At 58.6% G+C, this 19,544-nt stretch overlaps 1 protein-coding gene across 9 annotated transcripts; it reads left to right on the top strand.

The window, feature by feature from the left end:
• Positions 1-882: 882 nt before the first annotated feature.
• Positions 883-14,093, top strand: LOC138821283 (arylsulfatase L-like). Of its 9 annotated transcripts, none has more exons than XM_070013410.1 (11): positions 883-1,897; positions 3,934-3,980; positions 4,579-4,752; positions 6,313-6,434; positions 7,466-7,588; positions 8,485-8,605; positions 9,726-9,862; positions 10,710-10,844; positions 10,935-11,097; positions 12,021-12,142; positions 12,770-14,093. In XM_070013410.1, exons 1-11 carry the CDS (start codon positions 1,235-1,237, stop codon positions 14,083-14,085), a joined length of 3,123 nt encoding a protein of 1,040 aa, XP_069869511.1. In that variant the 5' UTR covers positions 883-1,234; the 3' UTR covers positions 14,086-14,093. The 9 variants fall into 9 exon arrangements, with proteins under 9 accessions (XP_069869511.1, XP_069869510.1, XP_069869513.1 ...); XM_070013409.1 differs by having other exon boundaries at positions 8,179-8,605; XM_070013412.1 differs by having other exon boundaries at positions 1,811-2,272; positions 8,179-8,605.
• The last annotated feature ends 5,451 nt before the right edge of the window (positions 14,094-19,544 follow it).

The raw sequence follows: 19,544 nt of genomic DNA, 5'->3' as shown, positions 1-19,544 counted from the left end.
CAGCTGCGGGCGCCGCGCATCCGGGTCACGCCTGACGTCCATGACGACGTGAACGACGACATCCGGGTCTCCCCCGTGGTGCGTCTGCGCGTGCGCTGCCAGGCGGATGGTGTCCCCGAGCCCCGCCTGCTGTGGGAACTTCCCGGCGGGCTGGTACTTCCAGTCCCGTATGGCAGTCGCACTGGGGGAGGGATCAGCGTGGATACGCACGGGACGTTGGAAATCCCGGATGTGCGTGCGCTGCACAGCGGTGGCAGCTACGCCGTGGCGTGTGTTGCACGCAACCCGGCAGGTGAAGCCCGGATGTGGGTGCGGCTGCGGCCATGGTGGGCGCGGGCTCTGCCCCCTGCGGCTTTGGCTCCGTCCTCTCAGGCGTTGACTCCGCCCCCTGGTGCGCCAGCTCCGCCCCGTCACACACCTGCCCTGCCATCTTGGGCGCTGGCTCTGCCCCCTGGTGCACTGGCTCCGCCCTCTGAGGCAGCTCCGCCCCCTGGCCCGCCTGCCCCGCCATATTGGGCGCTGACTGCGCCCTCTGAGGCGTTGGCTCCACCCACTGGTGTGCCAGCTCCGCCCCATCACGCGCCTGCCCCGCCATCTTGGGCACTGAGTCCGCCCTCTGACACGCCGACTCCACCCTCTGAGGTGCTGACTCCGCCCCCTGGGGCGGCGTCAGGAGCGGCGCTGCGTGTGCCGCTGGGCGGCAGCTTCCGGCTGCGCTGCCCCACCTCCATGCTTCCGGTGTCCTGGCACCTGCCCGGCGGGCTGGTGCTTCGTGGGCCGCAGAGGCGAGGCCGCTTCACGCTGGGCACTGACGGCAGCCTGGAGGTGCGCGCCGCCTCCGAGCGCGACCGCAGCGCCTACGTCTGCCGCGCCCGCCCCGGGGCGCTGCCCAGACACGCCCCCCGCACGCCGGAAACCAGGATGTTCAGCTTCATTCCCGCCACTAGGCCGCTGGGTGCCATGGCAGGGCGACGGACTGAGGAGACCCAGATGTGGGCCTTCATTCCTGCCATTAGGCCGCGGCGTTCGGTTGCCGGGCAACCAAGTGAAGATACCAGGACTTTGGGCTCCACCGCAGCGTCTAGGCCTCTGCGTTTGGTTGCCGGGCAACAGACCGAGAAGACCCGGATGTGGGGCTTCATTCCTGCCTCTAGGCCGCTGGGTTCAGTTGCCGGGAAACCGCGTGAGACCCTGATATCCAGCTCCAGCAAGACTCCTGCACCCCAGCCGGAAGATGCCCGGATGTGGGGCTCCGAACCTGTGCGTGCTGTACAGAAGCTGCGGTCCGACCAGAGGCCACGGAGAGGCTAGGAACCGGATGTGGACTGGGAGGGACCCAGATGTGGACTGGGAAAGACCCGGATGTCACCTATCTCCAGGTCCACTGACTGAGCGGCCAGGACCAGGATGTGGACTAGAAGGGACCCGGATGTCACTTTCTTCCATTTCCACTGACCCGGATGTGGCATGGAGGAACCGGATGTCACTTTCCTCCAGATGCACTGATGGGTCAAGACCCGGATGTGGACGAGGAGGGACCCGGATGTCACCTTCCTTCATGTCCACTGAGGGGCCAGTACCCAGATGTGGACTGGGAGGGACCCGGATGTCACCCTCATTCGTGTCCACTGACCCAGATGTGGCCTGGGGAACCCGGATGTCACTTATCTCCAGGTCCACTGAAGGGCCAGGACCCGGATGTGGACTGGGGGACCCGGATGTCACCCTCCTCCATGTCCACTCACCTGGATGTGGCGTCAGGGACCCGGATGTCACTTATCTTAGGTCCACTGAGGGGCCAGGACCCGGATGTGGACTGGGGGACCCGGATGTCACCTATCTCCAGGTCCACTGTGGGGCCAGGACCCGGATGTTGCATGGGGAACCCGGACGTTATGTAAGTCCACGTCCATTAACCCGGATGTGGACTGTGGCAGGGACCCGGATGTGTGCTGGGCGGGACCCGGATATCACACACACAGGCCTGGCTGTGGCATGTGGAGTCCCGGATGTCACGCTCCTCTCCTTCCACTGACAGGGTCTAGGACCCGGATGTGACGTGAGGATCCCGGATGTCAGGTCCCTCCACATCCACTGAGGGTCCAAGACCGACATGTGGAATTGGAACTACCCAAATGTTAGGGACCTCCAGGTCCGTGAACCCGGATGTGGGCTGGGTACTCGGATCTTAGTGACTCCAGGTCCGTCAACCTGGATGTGGGCTGGGTACTCGGATGTTAGGGACCTCCAGGTCCCTGAACCTGGATGTGGGGTGAGTACCCAGATGTTAGGGACCTCCAGGTCCGTGAACCTGGATGTGTGGTGAGTACCCAGATGTTAGGGATCTCCAGATCCGGGAAGCCAGACGTGGAGGCGAGTACCAGGATGTCACTTATCTCCAGGTCCACTGGCAGGCGCCAGGACCCGGATGTGAGGGGTTTGGACCTGGATGTGAGTGGTTTGGACCCGGATGTGAGGGGTTGAGACCCAGATGTGAGAGGTGGAACCCGGATGTGGGCGGAGCGGGAGCTCCACACCTTGGCCCCGGGCTCCAGCTGCGCTTTGGGCCGTTGGGGTCCTTTCCCAGACTCGGAGGCAATAAAGCAGCCGTGCTGCTTCTGGATGGAATTCTTCCTCACTTCCACCCCAGCGCAGGCCACGCCCTCCTGAAACCCTCACTTCTGCCCCAGCACAGGCCAAGACCTCCTGAGACCCTCATTTCCGCCCAGCACAGGCCACACTCTCAATTCCGCTCCTAGCACAGGCCACACCCTCCTGGGGCCCTCACTACATTCCCAGCACAGGCCACGCCCTCCTGAGACCTTCACTTCCTTCCCAACACAGGCCACGCCCTCCTGAAACCCTCACTTCCGCCCCAGCGCAGGCCACGCCCACATAGGTCCCTCACTTCCTCCTCGTTGCAGGCCACACCCTCCTGAGACCCTCACTTCCGCCTCATTGCAGACCACTCCCTCCTGAGACCCTCAGTTTAGCTCCAGCAGAGGCCACGCCCTCCTGAGTCCCTCACTTCCATCCCAGCACAGGCAACGCCCTCCTGAGTCCCTCACTTCCATCCCAGCACAGGCCACGCCCTCCTGAGACCTTCATTTCCTCCCCAGCACAGACCACGCCCTCTTGAGCACAGGCCACGCCCTCCTGAGACCCTCAATTCCGCCCAGCACAGGGCACGCCCTCATTTCCGCTCCTAGCACAGGCCACGCCCTTCTGGGACCCTCACTACATTCCCAGCCCAGGCCACGCCCTCCTGAGCTCTGGCCACACCCTACTGAGCGCAGACCATGCCCCCTGGGCACAGGCCACGCTCCCTGACGGTCCTGACTCTTATTGCAGCCCTCCATGTAGTTCTCGAGGTTACCCTTCTCCCCTTCCTCCTGCCTCTGCCAGGTCTGGCAATTTCTTGGCGCCCAGCCCAGCAACTCCGGGCTTTTTCCTTCCTTCCCCTCCTTCCCCTTCAGCACCAATCCTGTTCCTTTCTAGGGAACAAAGGGGACTTTTATTTTGGAGGAGGAGATGTGGTGCTTTCCAAGGAACAAGGGGACTTTTATTTTTGAGGGGGGTTGTGGAGTTCTGGCTGCTGGAGTGACGTGGACATTTGAGTCCTGCGAGCTTCCTGGCTGGCAGGGAGAGCAGCAGGCCCAGGCGCTGATGGCAGAGAACTGTGGATGTGATTTCGTCTTCTGGGGAACATGGGGAGAGGTGTGGGGACCCGGGGTGGGGGGGCTTCGATTGCTTTTTGGAGCCCCCCCGCATGTCCCACCATGCCTCGGGGTGGGGGCTGCAGGGCCCCGCCACAGGCCTGGAAAGACGAGGTGAGGGGCTGATGTACTGGTGGGGACAACAGCAGCCTGGCCCTGGGGTGGCCGGATGTTCCTCAGCTCTTCCCCACTTCCTGCTTCTGGCCTTCTCTTCCAGGAAACGGGGAGCATCATGAGAAGGACGCGATCCTGGACGCCATGTTGGTCAGGAGAGGGCCTGGAGGGAGGGGGCGTCCTTCCATCCCTCTTCCCATCCACCCATCCATCCATCCACCTATCCATCCACCCATCCACCCATCCATCCACCCATCCACCCAAACATCCATCCACCCACCCATCCATCCATCCATCCATCCATTCACCCACCCATCCATCCATCCATCCATATCCCCATCCATCCATCCCCCTATTCATCCACCGATCCATCCATCCACCCATCCACGTATTCATCCATCCATCCATCCATCCATCCACCCACCCATCCATCCATCCATCCACCCACCCATCCATCCATCCATCCACCCACCCATCCATTCACCCATCCATCCATCCATACACCCACCCACCCATCCACCCATCCACCCATCCATCCATCCACTCATCCATCCAACCATCCATCCATCCACCCATCCATTCACCCATCCATCCACCCACCCACCCATCCATCCATCCATCTATCCATCCATCCACCCATCCATTCACCCATCCATCCATCCAGCCATCCATCCATCCACCTATCCATCCATCCATCCTCCCATCCATCCACCCATCCACCCCTCCTCCTCCTCTCTCTCCTCCTCAGGTCGCACAGCGGCTGTGCAGCCCCACCCCTCGCCTTCCTCCTCCTCCTCCTCCTCCTCTTCCTCCCTCCTGGCCCCTGCACAGGCATCGCCACCTCGCGCCCCAACTTCCTGCTGCTCTTGGCCGACGACCTGGGCCTAGGCGACCTGGGCAGCTTCGGGAACCGCAGCCTGCGGTGAGCAGAGGGGGAGGCCCGGATGTGAGGCCTTAGTTACCCAGATGTGGGAGCTCAGATCCCTGGATGTTCCACCAGGAGAACTGTATAGACATCTAGTAACTCAGTTCCCCGATGTTGGATGTTAGTATGTGGATGTTGGATATCAGATCCCAGGATGTTGGATCTTAGTGCCCCGGATGTTGGATATCAGGTCCCCGGATGTTACATGTTAGTACCCCGGATTTGAGACCAGGTCCCCGGATGTTGGATATCAGGTCCCCGGATGTTAAATCTTAATACCCCCGATGTGGGAAATCAGGTTCCTGGATGTTGGACTTCAGTTCCCCGGATGTTGGAGGTTAGTACCCCGGATGTTGGAGACTAGGTCCCCAGATGTTGGATCTTAGTGCCCCGGATGTTGGATATCAGGTCCCGGGATGTTAAATCTTAGTACCCTGGATGTGGGAGATCATGTCCCCAGATATTGGACTTCAGTGCTCCGGATGTAGGAGTTCAGGTCCCCAGATGTTGGAGGTTAGTGCCCCGAATGTGGAGCTCAGGTCCCCGGATGTTAGATATTAGGACACCAGATGTTGTAGCTCAGACTCCGGATGTTGGATCTTATTCCTCCGGATGTAGGAGCCCAGGTGCCTGGATGTTAGATCTTAGTGTCCCGGATGTTGGATATCAGGTCCCCGGATGTTAGATATTAGTACCCCGGATGTTGGATATCAGATCCCCGGATGTGGGATGTTAGTGCCCCGGATGTTGGAGGACAGGTCCACGGATGTTAGACCTTAATGCCCCGGATGTGGGAAATCAGGTTCCCGGATGTTAGATGTTAGTACCCCGGATGTTAGATGTCAGGTCCTCGGATGTTAGAGATCAGGTCCCCGGATGTTGGAGATCAGGTCCCCGGATGTTGGAGATCAGGTCCCAAGATGTTGAATCTTACTGCCCCGGATGTTGGATATCAGGTCCCCAGATGTTACATGTTAGTACCCCGGATATTTGAGCTCAGTTCCCCGGATGTTCCACCAGGAGAACTGTATAGACATCTAGTGGACCTCAGGTCCCTGGATGTTGGATGTTAGGTCCCTGGATGTTGGAGTTCAATTCCCAGGATGTTAGATCTCAGTTCCCTGGATGTTGAAGATCAGGTCCCCGGATGTTGGAGATCAGATACCCGGATGTTGGCCCTCAGGTCCCCGGATGTTGGGCCTTAGATCCCTGGATGTAGGAGCCCAGTCCACAGATATAGATCTTAGTACCCTGGATGTGGGATCTCAGGGCCCCAGATGTTGGATCTTAGATCCCCGGATGTTGGTCCTCAGGTTCCCAGATGTTGGATGCCAGGTCTCCAGATGTTGGACCTCAGGTCCCCAGATGTTGGATCTTAGTACCCCGGATGTGGGATCTCAGGTCCCCGGATGTTGGATCTTAGATCCCCGGATGTGGGATCTCAGGGCCCCGGATGTTGGAGTTTAGCTCCTGGGATGTTGGGCATTAGATCCCGGATGTTAGACCCAGGTCCCCGTATGTTCTTGGCTGTGACTCAGTTTCCCTCTCCCCCCACAGCACCCCGCACCTGGACGGCCTGGCCCGGGATGGCGTGCGGCTGACCCAGCACCTGGCGGCAGCGTCCGTCTGCAGCCCAAGTCGCGCGGCCTTCCTGACGGGACGCTACCCTGTGCGCCTGGGTCGGTATGGGGGGGACATCCGGGGAACAGAGGGAGAGCTGGGGGGGAGGCGGGGTCGGGACATCCGGGGATCTGAGAGCCAACATCCGGGGTACTAAGATCCAACATCCGTGGACCTGATATCCAACATCTGGGGATCTGAAACCCAACATCTGGGGATCTGAAACCCAACATCCGGGGATCTAAAGCCCAACATCCGGGGAACTGAGCACCAACATCCGGGGCACTGAGCTCTAACATCCAGGGACTTCATCTCTAACATCCGGGTTACTAAGATCCAACATCTGGGGATCTGAGCACCAACATCTGGGGCACTGAACTCTAACATTCGGGAACCTTATCTCTAACATCCATTGTACTAAGATCCAACATCCGGGGATCTGAGGCCTAACATTCTGGGAACTGAACTCCAACATCCGAGGACCTTACATCCACCATCTGGGGTACTAAGATCCAAAATCCAGGAACCTGAGCCCCAACATCCAGGGAACTGAGCTCCAACATCTGAGGATCTGAGGGCCAACATACCTGAACCTGAGCTCCAATATCCGGGGTAGTAAGATCCAACATCCAGGGAACTGAGCTACAACATCCGGGTAACTGAAGTCCAACATCTGGGGTCCTGATATCCACCATACAGGGCACTGAACTCCATCATCCGGGATCTGAGGGCCAACATCCGGGATACTAACATCCAACATCCGGGGACCTGAGGTCCAACATCCAGGGAACTGAGGCCCAACATCTAGGGCACTGAGGTCCACCAGAGGGAGGAGAGGACTACTCTGAGGATCTCAGGTTCAAATCCCTGAGACTCTGGGACTTCTCCCCTGAACTGCCAGGAAACTGGAAGTTACGCCATATTGGTTTCCCCCAGGGGCTCCCAGGGCTGGGGTCCTTTCCACCCCAGGTGGGCAGGTCCCAGGCTATCCCAGACACAGCAGGCCTTCCCCCTGAAGGTGCTAGATGCCCCCTCCTGACTCAGGATGCCATCATCACTGACCTAGGGTCCTTCTCCTCTCTCTTGGAAGGCATGGTGACCACCAACGGGGCGCGCGTGCTGCAGTGGGCGGCCGTGTCTGGCGGGCTGCCCACCTCCGAGATCACCTTTGCCAAGATCCTGCAGGAGCAGGGATATGCCACCGGCCTCATAGGTAAGAGAGAAATCGGATCCATCCATCCATCCACCCATCCCCCATCCATCCACCCATCCATCCATCCATCCACCCATCCATCCATCCATCCATCCACCCATCCACCCATCCATCCATCCATCCATCCACTCATCCTTCCATCCATCCACCCATCCACCTATTCATCCATCAATCCATCCATCCACCCACCCATCCACCCATCCATTCATCCATCCACCCATCCATCCATCCATACATACATACATACACCCACCCACCCATCCATCCACCCTTCCATTCATCCATCCATCCATCCACCCACCCATCCATCCATCCATCCATCCACCCATCCACCCATCCATCCATCCACTGTGCATCCATCCATCCACCCATCCATCCATCCACCCATTCCCCTATTCATCCATCCATCCATCCACCCACCCACCCACCCATCCATCCATCCATCCATCCATCCATCCACCCATCCATCCATCCATCCATCCACCCATCCATCCACCCACCCATCCATCCACCCATCCATCCACCCATCCACCCATCCATCGACCCATCCACCCATCCATTCACTCATCCATCCATCTCTTCCCCTCAAGGCAAATGGCACCTGGGCCTCAACTGTGAGTCCCCCACTGACCACTGCCACCACCCCTTGAACCACGGGTTCGACTCCTTCTTCGGGGTCCCCTTCACCCTGATGGGGGACTGCCTACAAGTGGAGCCCTCGGAGAAGCGAGCGCGTCTGCAAGGGCCCCTGGACCTGGGGGCGCAGCTGCTGCTGCTTTCCCTGCTCTGCCTGGCCGCTGGGAAGCTCACGGGCCTGCTGGGCCTGCGCTGGGTGCCCTGGGTACTGGGCCCCGGATGTGGGGCCTTGCTCCTGGCCTGCACCTCCCGCCTCTTAGGTGTCTTCATCGTCCACGCCGACTGCTTCCTGATGAGGGATCACCAGGTCGTCCAGCAGCCTCTGAGGTTCGAGGCCAGCGCGAGGCTCTTCTTGCGGGAGGCTGAGGCCTTCATCCACAGGTCAGCCTGGGGTCGGGGAGGGGGACAGATGCCATCTACTAGATCTCTATAGTAAACGGGTAGACCTTAGATCCCCAGATGTACATCCAGTAGATCTCTATAGTCAACTGTCAACCTCAAATCCCCGAATGTTCCACTAGGAGATCTCTATAGGCATCTGGTAGACCTCAGATCCCCGGATATACATCCAGTAGATCTGTATAGTCAACCGGTCAATCTCAAATCCCCGGATGTTCCATCAATATATCTCTATAGACATCTGGTAGACCTCAGATCCCCGGATGTACATCTACTAGATCTCTATAGTCAACTGGTAGACCTCAGGTGCCCAGATGTATATCCAGTAGATCTCTATAGTCAACTGTCAACCTCAAATCCCCGCATGTTCCATCAATGGATCTCTATAGACATCTGGTAGACCTCAAGTCCCTGAATGTTACATCTAGTATATCTCTATATACATCTGGTAGACCTCAGGTTCCCGGATGTTCCATCAGTAGATCTGCAGAGACATCTGGTAGACCTCAAATCCCAGGATGTTACATCCAGTAGATCTCTATAGACATCTGGTAGACCTCAGGTCCCTGGATGTTCCATCTAGTAGATCTGTAGAGACATCTGGTAGACTTCAGATCAGACCACGATCGATTTTTGGTAGTATTGATCAGATCATGATCGATTATTGGTAATAACTGATCAGCTCATGTTCGATTATTGGTATAATCGATCAGATGATGTTCGATTATTGGTATTATCGATCACACCACGATCGAATATTGGTATTATTGATCAGATCCTGTTCGATTATTAGTAATATCTGATCAGCTCATGTTCTATTATTGGTCATATCGATCAGATGATGTTTGATTATTGGTAATAACTGATCAGATCTGTTGGATTATTGGTAATAACTGATCAGATCACGATCGATTATTGGTATTTTTGATCAAATCACTATTGATTATTGGTATTATTGATCACATCACGATCGATTATTGGTATTATCTGATCAGATCAGGATCGATTATCAATCATCTGATCGATTATTGGCAATACCTGATCAGGTCGGTTATCGGTGAGGTTATTGATGATGGGGGCGGGTTCTGACGTGGGTCCGCAGGCACCAGGCCCGCCCCTTCCTCCTCCTCGTCTCCTTCCTCCACGTCCACGTCCCGCTGGTCACCTCACCCACCTTCCGGGGCCGCAGCGCGCACGGCGCCTACGGCGACAACGTGGAGGAGCTCGACTGGATGGTGGGTGAGTGCGGGGAGGGAGGGAACTGAGGCACGGTGCTTGGGATGAGGGAAACTGAGGCACGGGGGTGGGGTGAGCAGGATGGGGAAACTGAGGCACGGGGGTGGGGTGAGTTAGTTGGGGGAAACTGAGGCACGGAGATGGGGTGAGCGGGATGGGGGAAACAGGCATGGGAGTGGGGTCAATGGGTTGGGGTAAACTGAGGCACGGTGCACTTGGGTAAACTGAGTCACTGGGCATGTTGGGGGTAAACTGAGGCACGGTGCACTTGGGTAAACTGAGGCACGGTGCATGTTGGGTAAACTGAAGCATGGTGCATGTTCAGGGTGAACTCATGCACGGTGCATTTGGGTAAACTGAGGTACTGTGGATGTGGGTAAACTGAGGCCCGCGTACAGGGGTAAGCTGAGGCACGGTGCATGTTGGGTAAACTGAGTCACTGGGTTTTGGGGTAAACTGAGGCATGGTGCATGTTGGGTAAACTGAGGCACGGGGACGAGGTGAGTGGGTTGAGTAAACTGAGGCACCGGGATGGGGGTAAACTGAGGCACGGGGACGGGGTCAGCGGGTCGGGGTAAACTGAGGCACGGTGCATTTGGGTAAACTTAGGCACGGTGCACTTGGGTAAACTGAGGCAAAGTGCATTTGGGTAAACTGAGGCACAGTGCATATTGGGGGTAAACTGAGGCACGGTGCATGTTGGGAGTAAACTGAGGCCCAGTGAGTGTTGGGGGTAAACTGAGGCACGGTGCCTGTTGGGTAAACTGAGGCACGGTGCATGTTGGAGGTAAAACGAGGCACAGTGGACGCTGGGAGTAAACTGAGGCACGGACCCATTCCCCCCCCACAGGGCAACTGCTGGCGGCGCTGGACGGCGCGGGGCTAGGGCGCCGCACCCTTGTCTACTTCACGTCGGACCACGGTGCCTCGCTGGAGGCCCGGGCTGGGGGCACCCGCCTCGGGGGTTCCAACGGCGTGCACCGAGGCGAGGGGGAAACTGAGGCAGGGCGGGCGGGGCCTCCCACGCGGCCCGCCCCCGCCCCTTGACCTTTGCCCTTCGCCCCTCCCCTTGCAGGTGGCAAAGGCATGGGGGGCTGGGAGGGCGGCATCCGGGTCCCTGGGCTGGCGTGCTGGACCGGGATGCTGCCCGCAGGGCGCCTGGTGCCTGAGCCCACCAGCCTCATGGACCTGTTCCCCACTGTGGTGCGCCTGGCCGGGGGCTGGGTTCCGGCGGACAGGTACGAGTTCGCTGGCCTGGGTCCCCACGGGGTGGGGGGGAAGGGGGGTCATCCGGGGCCTCGGGGATCCCAAGGGGGGAGGCTGAGGCCTGCTCATTCGGGTCTCTGGGGGCTCAGAAGCCTGCACATCTGGGTCTCTGAGGGCTCAGACCTGCACATCCGGGTGTCTGGGGGCTCAGGAGCCTGCACATCCGGGTCCCTGAGACCCAGAACCCGGGGCTCAGGCCTTGACATCCGGGTCTCTGGGGGCTCAGAAGCCTTTACATCTGGGTAACTAAGGGCTCAGGCCTGCAAATCCGGGCCTCTGAGCACTCAGAAGCCTGGACATCTGGGTCTCTGAGGACTCAGGCCTTCATATCCGCATCTCTAAGGCATCAGGGCTGCACATCCAGGTCTCTGAGTACCTAGGTCCAGGTCTCAGGCCTGGACATCCGGGTCTCTGAGGGCTCAGGACTGCACATCTGGGTCTCTGAGGGCTCAGAAGCATGGACATCCGGGTCTCTGAGCGCTCAGAAGCTTGGATATCCGGGTCTCTGAGGCCTCAGGCCTGCACATCCAGGTCTATAAGACCAGAGGCCTGGGTCTTAGACCTGCACATCCGGGTCTCTGGGGGCTCAGAAACCTGGACATCTGGGTCTCTGGGATCTCTGGCCTGCACATCCGGGCCTCTGAGCACTCTGAAGCCTGCACATCTGGGTCTCTGAGTGTTCAGGAGCCTGGACATCCGGGTCTTGAAGGCCTCAGAAGCCTGAACATCCAGGTCTCTGAGGGCTCAGAAGCCTGCAGATCTGGGTCTCTAAATGCTCAAGCCTTGACATCCAGGTCTCTGGGATCTCTGGCCTGCACATCTGGGTCTCTGGGGGCTCTGGCCTGGACATCTGGGTCTCTGAGTGCTCAGAAGCCTACACATCCGGGTCCTGCAGGGAGGTGGACGGCCGGGACCTGATGCCCGCGCTGCTGGGGATGGCGCAGGCCGCAGGCCACGACTTCCTGCTGCACTACTGCGAGGCCCGGCTGCATGCCGTGCGCTGGTTCGACCGCCCAAGTGAGTGCCTCGACCTCCGCCGGGCCCCGGGGTGGGAGAGGGAGCTGCATGCATGCACGCAGAGACCCGGATGCAAGGCCTGGGGGTGGATGTGGGAATCCCCGGATGTGGGAATCCCGGGATGTGAGGACCTGGATGGAAGGCATGAGATGGGAATCCCCTGATGTAAGGTCCCGGATGTGAAGTCCCTGATGGGAATTCCTGGATGTGAGGCTCCAGATGTGAGGTACTGGATGAGAATCCCTGGATGTGAGGCCCCGGATGTGAGGCCTCAGATGGGAATCCCCAGATGTGAGGCCCTGGATGTGAGGTCCCAGATGGGAATCCCTGGATGTGAGGTCCCAGATGTGAGGTCCCGCATGTGAATCCCCGGATGTGAAGTACCGCATGTGAATCCCCGGATGTGAGGTCCTGGATGTGATTCCCTGGATGTGAGGTCCTAGATGGGAATCCCCGGATGTGAATACCCAGATGTGAGGTCCTGGATGGGAATCCCCGAATGTAAGGTCTTGCGTGTGAATGCCCTGATGTGAATCCCCCGATGTGATGTCCTGGATGTGAATTCCCGGATGGGAATCCCCGGATGTGAGGCCCAGGATGTTACTCCTTTCCCCCCACCCACCGCAGGCCGCACGGTGTGGAAGCTGCACTTCGCCACTCCGCGCTTCGACCCGCCGGGCTCGGGCGCCTGCCTCGGTTTCCCTGCCTGCGCCTGCTCTGGGTGGCGCATGACCCGCCACCTGCGGCCACTGCTCTTTGACCTGACTGCGGACCCAGGGGAGACCCGCCCGCTGCGGGGGCCCGATGGCGACACGCAGGCGCGTGGAGGCCGCGGTGGCCCGGATGCTGCGCACGCGCCGCCCCCGCGCGGCCCCGCCCCTCGCCCCTGCACACAACACCTGGAGCCCGCACCTGCAGCCCTGCTGCGCGCCCGGACTGCTCTGCGCCTGCGACCGCCTGATCCCCGACCTCTGACCCTGACCCGACCCCCAACCCCCAACTGCCCGGGGCTACGGCAGATCCTGGCCTGCGCCTCTCACATCCGGGGACTCACATGCGGGTATACTCAAATACAGAGATTCCCACATCTGGGGATTCCCACATACAGACTCTCACATCCGGGGATTCCTACATCCAGGGATTCTCACATCCGGGGATTCTCACTTCTGGTGACACATCTGGGGATTCCCGGGGATGAATTCACACATCCGGGAAATCCCACATCCGGGGACTTTTACACCCGGGGATTCTCACAACCAGAGATTCTCACACCCGGAGACTTTTACATCCGGGGATTCTCACATCCAGAGACTCTCACATCCGGGGATTCCTACATACAGACTCTCACATCCAGAGATTCTCACATCCGGGGATTCTCACATCTGGAAATTCTCACATCCAGAGATTCCCACATCTGGAGATTCTCATATCCAGGCATTCCTACATCCGGGGATTCTCAGACCAGGGAATTCGCACATCTGGGGAAATCTTACATCCAGAGACTCTCACATCCGGGGATTCTCACATCCGGGGATTCTCACATCTGGGGATTCTCGCATCCAGGGATTCTCACGTCTGGGTATTCCCACAGCCGGAGATTCTTACATCCGGGGATTCCCACATCTAGAGATTCCTACATCCGGGGATTGTCACATCCAGGAATTTTTACATCCAGAGACTCTCACATGCGGGGATTCTCACATCTGGGGAAGTCTTACATCCGGGGATTCCCACATCTGGGGATTTTCACATTCAGAGAGTCTTACATCTGGGGATTCTCAGACCCAGGGATTCCCACATCCGGGGACTCTCACATCCTGAGCCTCTCCTCCTGGACCTCCACCTTGGGCCTCCCATCCGGGGCCTTTCCCCAGCCTCCCATCCGGGGCCCTGTCACATCCGGGCCTATGTCCTCTAACTTCTCACACAATAAAACCTCGTGAGCACCACACCACATGGCAGGGTTAGGGATCACGGGGGTCAGAGGCCTGGCACTGGTCCTGCCTTCCATTTCAGGTCATTTCTGGTTGATGCTAGGATACAGAGCTGGTCCCGCCTTCCATTTGAGGCCATTTCTGGTCGTTGCTAGTGTATAGGACTGGTCCCACCTTCCATTTCAGGCCACTTCTGGTCGTTGCTAGGGTATAGGACTAGTCCCACCTTCCATTTCAGGTCATTTCCGGTCATTGCTAGGGTATAGGACTACTCCCACCTTCCATTTCAGGCCACTTCAGGTCGTTCATAGGGTATAGGACTGGTCCCGCCTTCCATTTCAGGCCACTTCCGGTCATTGCTAGGGTATAAGACTAGTCCCACCTTCCATTTCAGGTCATTTCTGGTCATTGCTAAGGTATAGGACTAGGCCTACTTTCCATTTCAGGCCACTTCTGGTCATTGCTAGGGTATAGGACTGGTCCCGCCTTCCATTTCAGACCATTTCCAGTCGTTGCTAGAATACAGGGCTGGTCCCACCTTCCATTTCAGGTCATTTCTGGTGGTTGCTAGGGTATTGGACTAGTCCCGCCTTCCATTTCAGGCCATTTCCGGTGGTTGCTAGGGTATTGGACTAGTCCCGCCTTCCATTTCAGACCATTTCCGGTGGGTTGCTAGGATACAGGCTTGGTCTCACCCTCCTCCAGGACGTCCCACCACCTAGATTCACAACTGATTGGCCTATTCCATGAAAGCCCCGTCCTCACTTTCCTAATTCACTTGTCATTGGTCCAGCTGTAAGACACGCCCCTTAGCCTCCCCTCCCAAATCCAACTCGCTGCTGATTGGACCTCACACTACAGTCCCGACCCTAACTACCTGAACTTGGATTCAGATTGGCCCAGCAGGATTGGAGATGTGGGGTACCCGGATGTTGGACCACTCTAAGGGAGGGGGGGGTGGTTGGGTTGATGGATGGGTGGATGACCAGGCCTGCGACCTCTTCCCCTTCTGTGCCTGTCCCAGGGGTCCCCAATGACCTCTCCAGGGATTGACCCAGATGGGCCTATAGCTCCTTATTGCGGTAGGATAAGTCGAGGTCGGAGGTCTGTGTCTCCCTAGGCCTAGGATGCATTGCACCTGCACGACATCCGGGTCTTCTCTGGAGGGAGGGACCCATTGGCTTCCCCGGGGACTCCTCCAGCCACGACCCCTGCTCTGATTGGCTGACACGCCTGTCTCTCCATACTTTGGCCCCGCCCAGGGAAGCTGGGGGTCCAGTCCCGCCTCTTCCTTGGGTGATATTGAAAGGCAGGGTGTGCTGTCCATCATCCCTGGGCCCCGCCCCCTGCCAAGCCAATAGCTGGAGAGTTGATATGTGTGAAGCCATGCCTCTTCGTGGCTAGCTCTATGGACGCTGTGGGTGCCCATCACCCAGAGGTCCCGCCCACTAGTGAATGTATGGGCACAGGGGCTTTTCTCACTTCCAGGTCCCGCCTCCTGGCTGTTGAAAGGCCACAGGGGCTGTCTGTCTCCTCCAGGTCCTGCCCCCTGGCTGTTGTGTGGACATTTGTCCTGTCTGTCATCTTCAGACCACGCCCCCTTGTTGTATAATCATGTGTCCTGTCTGTCACCTTCAGGCCACGCCCCCTTGTATTATCAAGTGTCCTGTCGACTTCAGGCCACGCCCCTTGCAATTGGGTGGCCACACAAGCTGTCATTTACCTCCAGGTCCTGCCTCCTACTCCGTCTTAGGTCCTGTCAAGCCGAAGCCCCGCCCACAAGTGACTGACTGGACACTCTAGCTGTCCATCACCATCCTGTCCCGCCCTGCGCCTGTCTCCACACTGAGCAGGGGCCAGAGGGGAAGGGAAACGCTGCCTGGGCTCGTGCACCGCGCATGTGCAAGGAGTGGTTCCAAAGAGGCGGAGCCTGTGCATGCGCCATGGAAAGATGGGCGGGGCAGACAGGCCTGACAGCGCGCATGTGCTCTTTACGTTGATTTTATTCGTCCCTCCCCGCCAGGCTCCTTCTTATGCTTCCGCTTCCGCCTGCTGCTGGAGGCCCCGGGTTCGAATCCAGCCTCACACTGGGGCGGGGCCTGGGGGGAGGGGAGGTGCAGGCTGCAGCCACCCGCGGGGGGATCATGTGAGGCCCCCGCCCTGCGCCTCTCCTCATCCGGGAACCCTGAGAGGGGGCGGTTCCCACCTGCATCCCTGCCCACGCCCCGGAAGCAGCATCTGCGACCTCCAGACTAGAAGTAGGTGATGGTGGCACCCACCAGGGCCACGACCACCACGGACACGATGGGGGACACTACCCGGGCCAGCGCGCTGCCTGGAGGGGGCAGAACCGGAACTGGAAATGGGGGGAGAACACACCCAGGAAGGGGGGTGGGGCGTCTCCCTGCAGCTTCTGGTTGGGAAGTGTCCGGAAACAGGAAGCGAGCCAAGGCGAAGGGGGCGGGACAAGGGTGCCTGACCGGAAGTGCTATCACAGCCGTGACAGGAAGTGTCCATGAACAGGGACAGGAAGTGCCCTAGTGTGTCAAGACCGGAAGTTCTTGTGTACTAGGGACAGGATGTCTCCATAGTCAAGACCAGAAGTTGTTATATACTAGGGACCGGCAGTCTCCACAGTCAAGACCAGAAGTTCCTACACACTAGGGACCGGAAATGCCCTTCCAATCAGGACCGGAAGTGCCCTTCCTGTCAGGACCTGAAGTTTCTATACACTAGGGACGGGAAGTCCCCAGTCAGGACCAGAACTTCCTATATACTAGGGACTGGAAATCTCCACAGTCAAAACCGGAAGTTCCTATACACTAGGGACCGGAAGTCCCCATAGTCAATACCAGAAGTTCTTATACACTAGATACCCGAAGTTCCTCTACACTAGGGACCGGAAGTGCCCTTCCAATCAGGACCGGAAGTTCCTATACACTAGGGACCGGAAGTGCCCTTCCAATCAGGACCAAAAGTTCCTGTACACTTGGACCAGAAGTCCCCATAGTCAAGACCAGAAGTTGTTATATACTAGGGACCGGAAGTCTCCACAGTGAAGACCGGAAGTTCTTAAACACTAGGGACCGGAAGTCCCCATAGTCAGGACCAGAAGTTCATATACACTAGGGACCGGAAGTTACTATATACTAGGGACCGGAAGTGCCCAGTCAAGACCGGAAGTTCCTATACACTAGGGACCGGAAATGCCCTTCCAATCAGGACCGGAAGTTCCTATACACTAGGGACCGGAAGTCCCATCACCAGGACCAGAAGTTCCTATACACTAGGGACCGGAAATACCCAGTCGGGACCAGAAGTTGTTATATACTAGGGACCGGAAGTTCCCAATCAGGACCGGAAGTTCCGATACTCTGGACCAGAAGTTCACATACTGTCAGAAGCGGAAGTTCTCATGCCGACTGGAAGTCCCAATACACGCCTGGGCCCAGATCACGAGGGGACCGGAAGTGGGGTGGCCGAGGGGGCGGGACTTACCCTGGAGGGTCTCCGTGGATCACGTGTTCGTCGCCAGCACCTGGGGTGGAGGGGGAGGAGAGACACAGCCCTGGAAGCTCGGCCTCCACATCCGGGTCCTTACATCGGGGTACCCACATCCAGGTCTCTACATCTGTGATCCCATGTCTGGGTCCCTACATCCGGGTCTCTACATCCGGGTCTCCACACTGGGGTCTCCTCATCCGGGTCTCCACATCCAGGTCTCCACACTGGGGTCCCTACATCTGGGTCTCTACATCCAGGTTTCCACATCCGGGTCCCTACATCCAGGTTCCCATGTCTGGTCCCTACATCCGGGTCCATAAATCCGGGCCTCCACACTGGGTTCCCTACATCCGGGCCTCTCCATCCGGGCCTCTCCATCCCCAGCCTCCACATCCGTGCCTCCCCCTTCCATGTCCTCACCTCCTGTGCCTGGTGGGGGTTGGGGCTGGGGTGGAGGCCGGCGTTGGGGCGGGAGGTAGACGTCTGCGGGGAGAGAGAGAGCGAGGGAGGATGGAGGCCGGCCTCCCCCCCTCCCCTTACCCCCTCTCTCCCCTGACCCCTGACTCCCCCTGACCCCTTCTGACCCCGCTCACCTCCATCCCGACCCCGGGGTCGCGGCCTGGGTGGGTCGGGCAGCTGCAGGTACAGCCCTGTGTGCCAGGAGTGGGCCGTACTTCAGTTTCCCCACCCTGGGTGGGCCTGGTGTGGGGGGGGAGGACCCCACTCATCCGAGTTGGGCTTCGGGGTGGGATCTGCAGGCGAAGAGAGAGAGGGTGGTGACCCCTGACCTCCCCTGACCCCCCCCAACCCCTGACCCCAAGGCCTCAGGGGGTGGCATATGGTCACATGGAATTCAGGCCCACAGCTGGATCACGGCCACACATGAGGCCTAGCGGCTAGGGTGAAGCCATGGGGGGGAAGGTGAGAGGTCAGGACTCACCGGGGTCATCCAGGGCATCGGCGAGGTCAAAGTCGGCCTGGCCTGAGGGGGGAAGAGGACGGGTGCTGGGGACGGACGGATGGATGGGGAGACAGACACAGAGACGAACAGACAGACCGAGAGGATGACACACGGACAGACAGACAGACAAGGGATGGACAGCCAGGTGGACAGACAGACTAAGAGGCAGACAGACAGAGAGGAAGACAGATGGACAGAGAGGAGACAGACAGACAGACAGACCCAGACAGAGACTGAGAGGCAGACAGACACAGAGACGGACAGACAGACAGACCGAGAGGATGACACATGGAGAGACAGACAGACAGAGCCAGAGGCAGATGGACAGACAGACAATGAGACAGACAGAGAGGAGACGGACAGACAGACACATGGACACACACACATGGACAGACACACGGACAGACGGGCCCAGACACAGACGGACCTGCAGACAGACAGAGACAGACAAGGGATGGACAGATGACCAAGACAGGATGGACAGATGGACGGACAGGTGAATAGGCAGACCAAGAGGCAGACAGACAGACTGCGAGGAGACAGACAGACAGACAGACCGAGAGGAGATGGACAGACCGACAGAAGCAGATGGACAGAGACACAGACAGACAGACTGAGACGCAGACAGACAGACAGACAGAAAGGAAGACAGATGGACAGAGAGGAGACGGACAGACAGACCGAGAGGCAGGCAGACAGACAGACTGACTGACAGACAGATGGACAGACAGACCAACTGAGAGGAGATGGACAGACAGGCAGACCCAGAGACAGACAGACAGACAGGGACACAGTCAGACAGACTGACTGACAGATGGACAGACAGACAGACAGACAGACAGACCGAGAGGAGACAGACAGACACACAGACACAGAGACAGACAGGCCAACAGGACCAGGTCTTGGCCTCCAACAACCCGGCACAACCTGAAAATCCACCGCCACCTCCCCACCCCACAACCCCAGCCCAGCCCCGGGCCCCGAGGGGGGGGGAACCCGAAAC

This window comes from Dipodomys merriami, unplaced genomic scaffold, assembly GCF_024711535.1.
Source record: "Dipodomys merriami isolate MVZ:Mamm:240054 unplaced genomic scaffold, mDipMer1.0.p SCAF_906, whole genome shotgun sequence".
Taxonomy (NCBI): domain Eukaryota; kingdom Metazoa; phylum Chordata; class Mammalia; order Rodentia; family Heteromyidae; genus Dipodomys; species Dipodomys merriami.
The sequence above is the reverse complement of the archived record's forward strand: the minus strand, read 5'-3'. Positions and strand labels throughout refer to the sequence as shown.

Coding starts and splice junctions, on each gene's coding strand:
- LOC138821283 (XM_070013409.1), top strand. CDS start 1,235: ATGCCCGGATGTGGGGCTCCGAACCTGTGCGTGCTGTACAGAAGCTGC. Junction 6,435..7,465: donor ACGCTACCCTGTGCGCCTGG/GTCGGTATGGGG, acceptor CTCTCTTGGAAG/GCATGGTGACCACCAACGGG. Junction 11,098..12,020: donor GGCTGGGTTCCGGCGGACAG/GTACGAGTTCGC, acceptor CGGGTCCTGCAG/GGAGGTGGACGGCCGGGACC.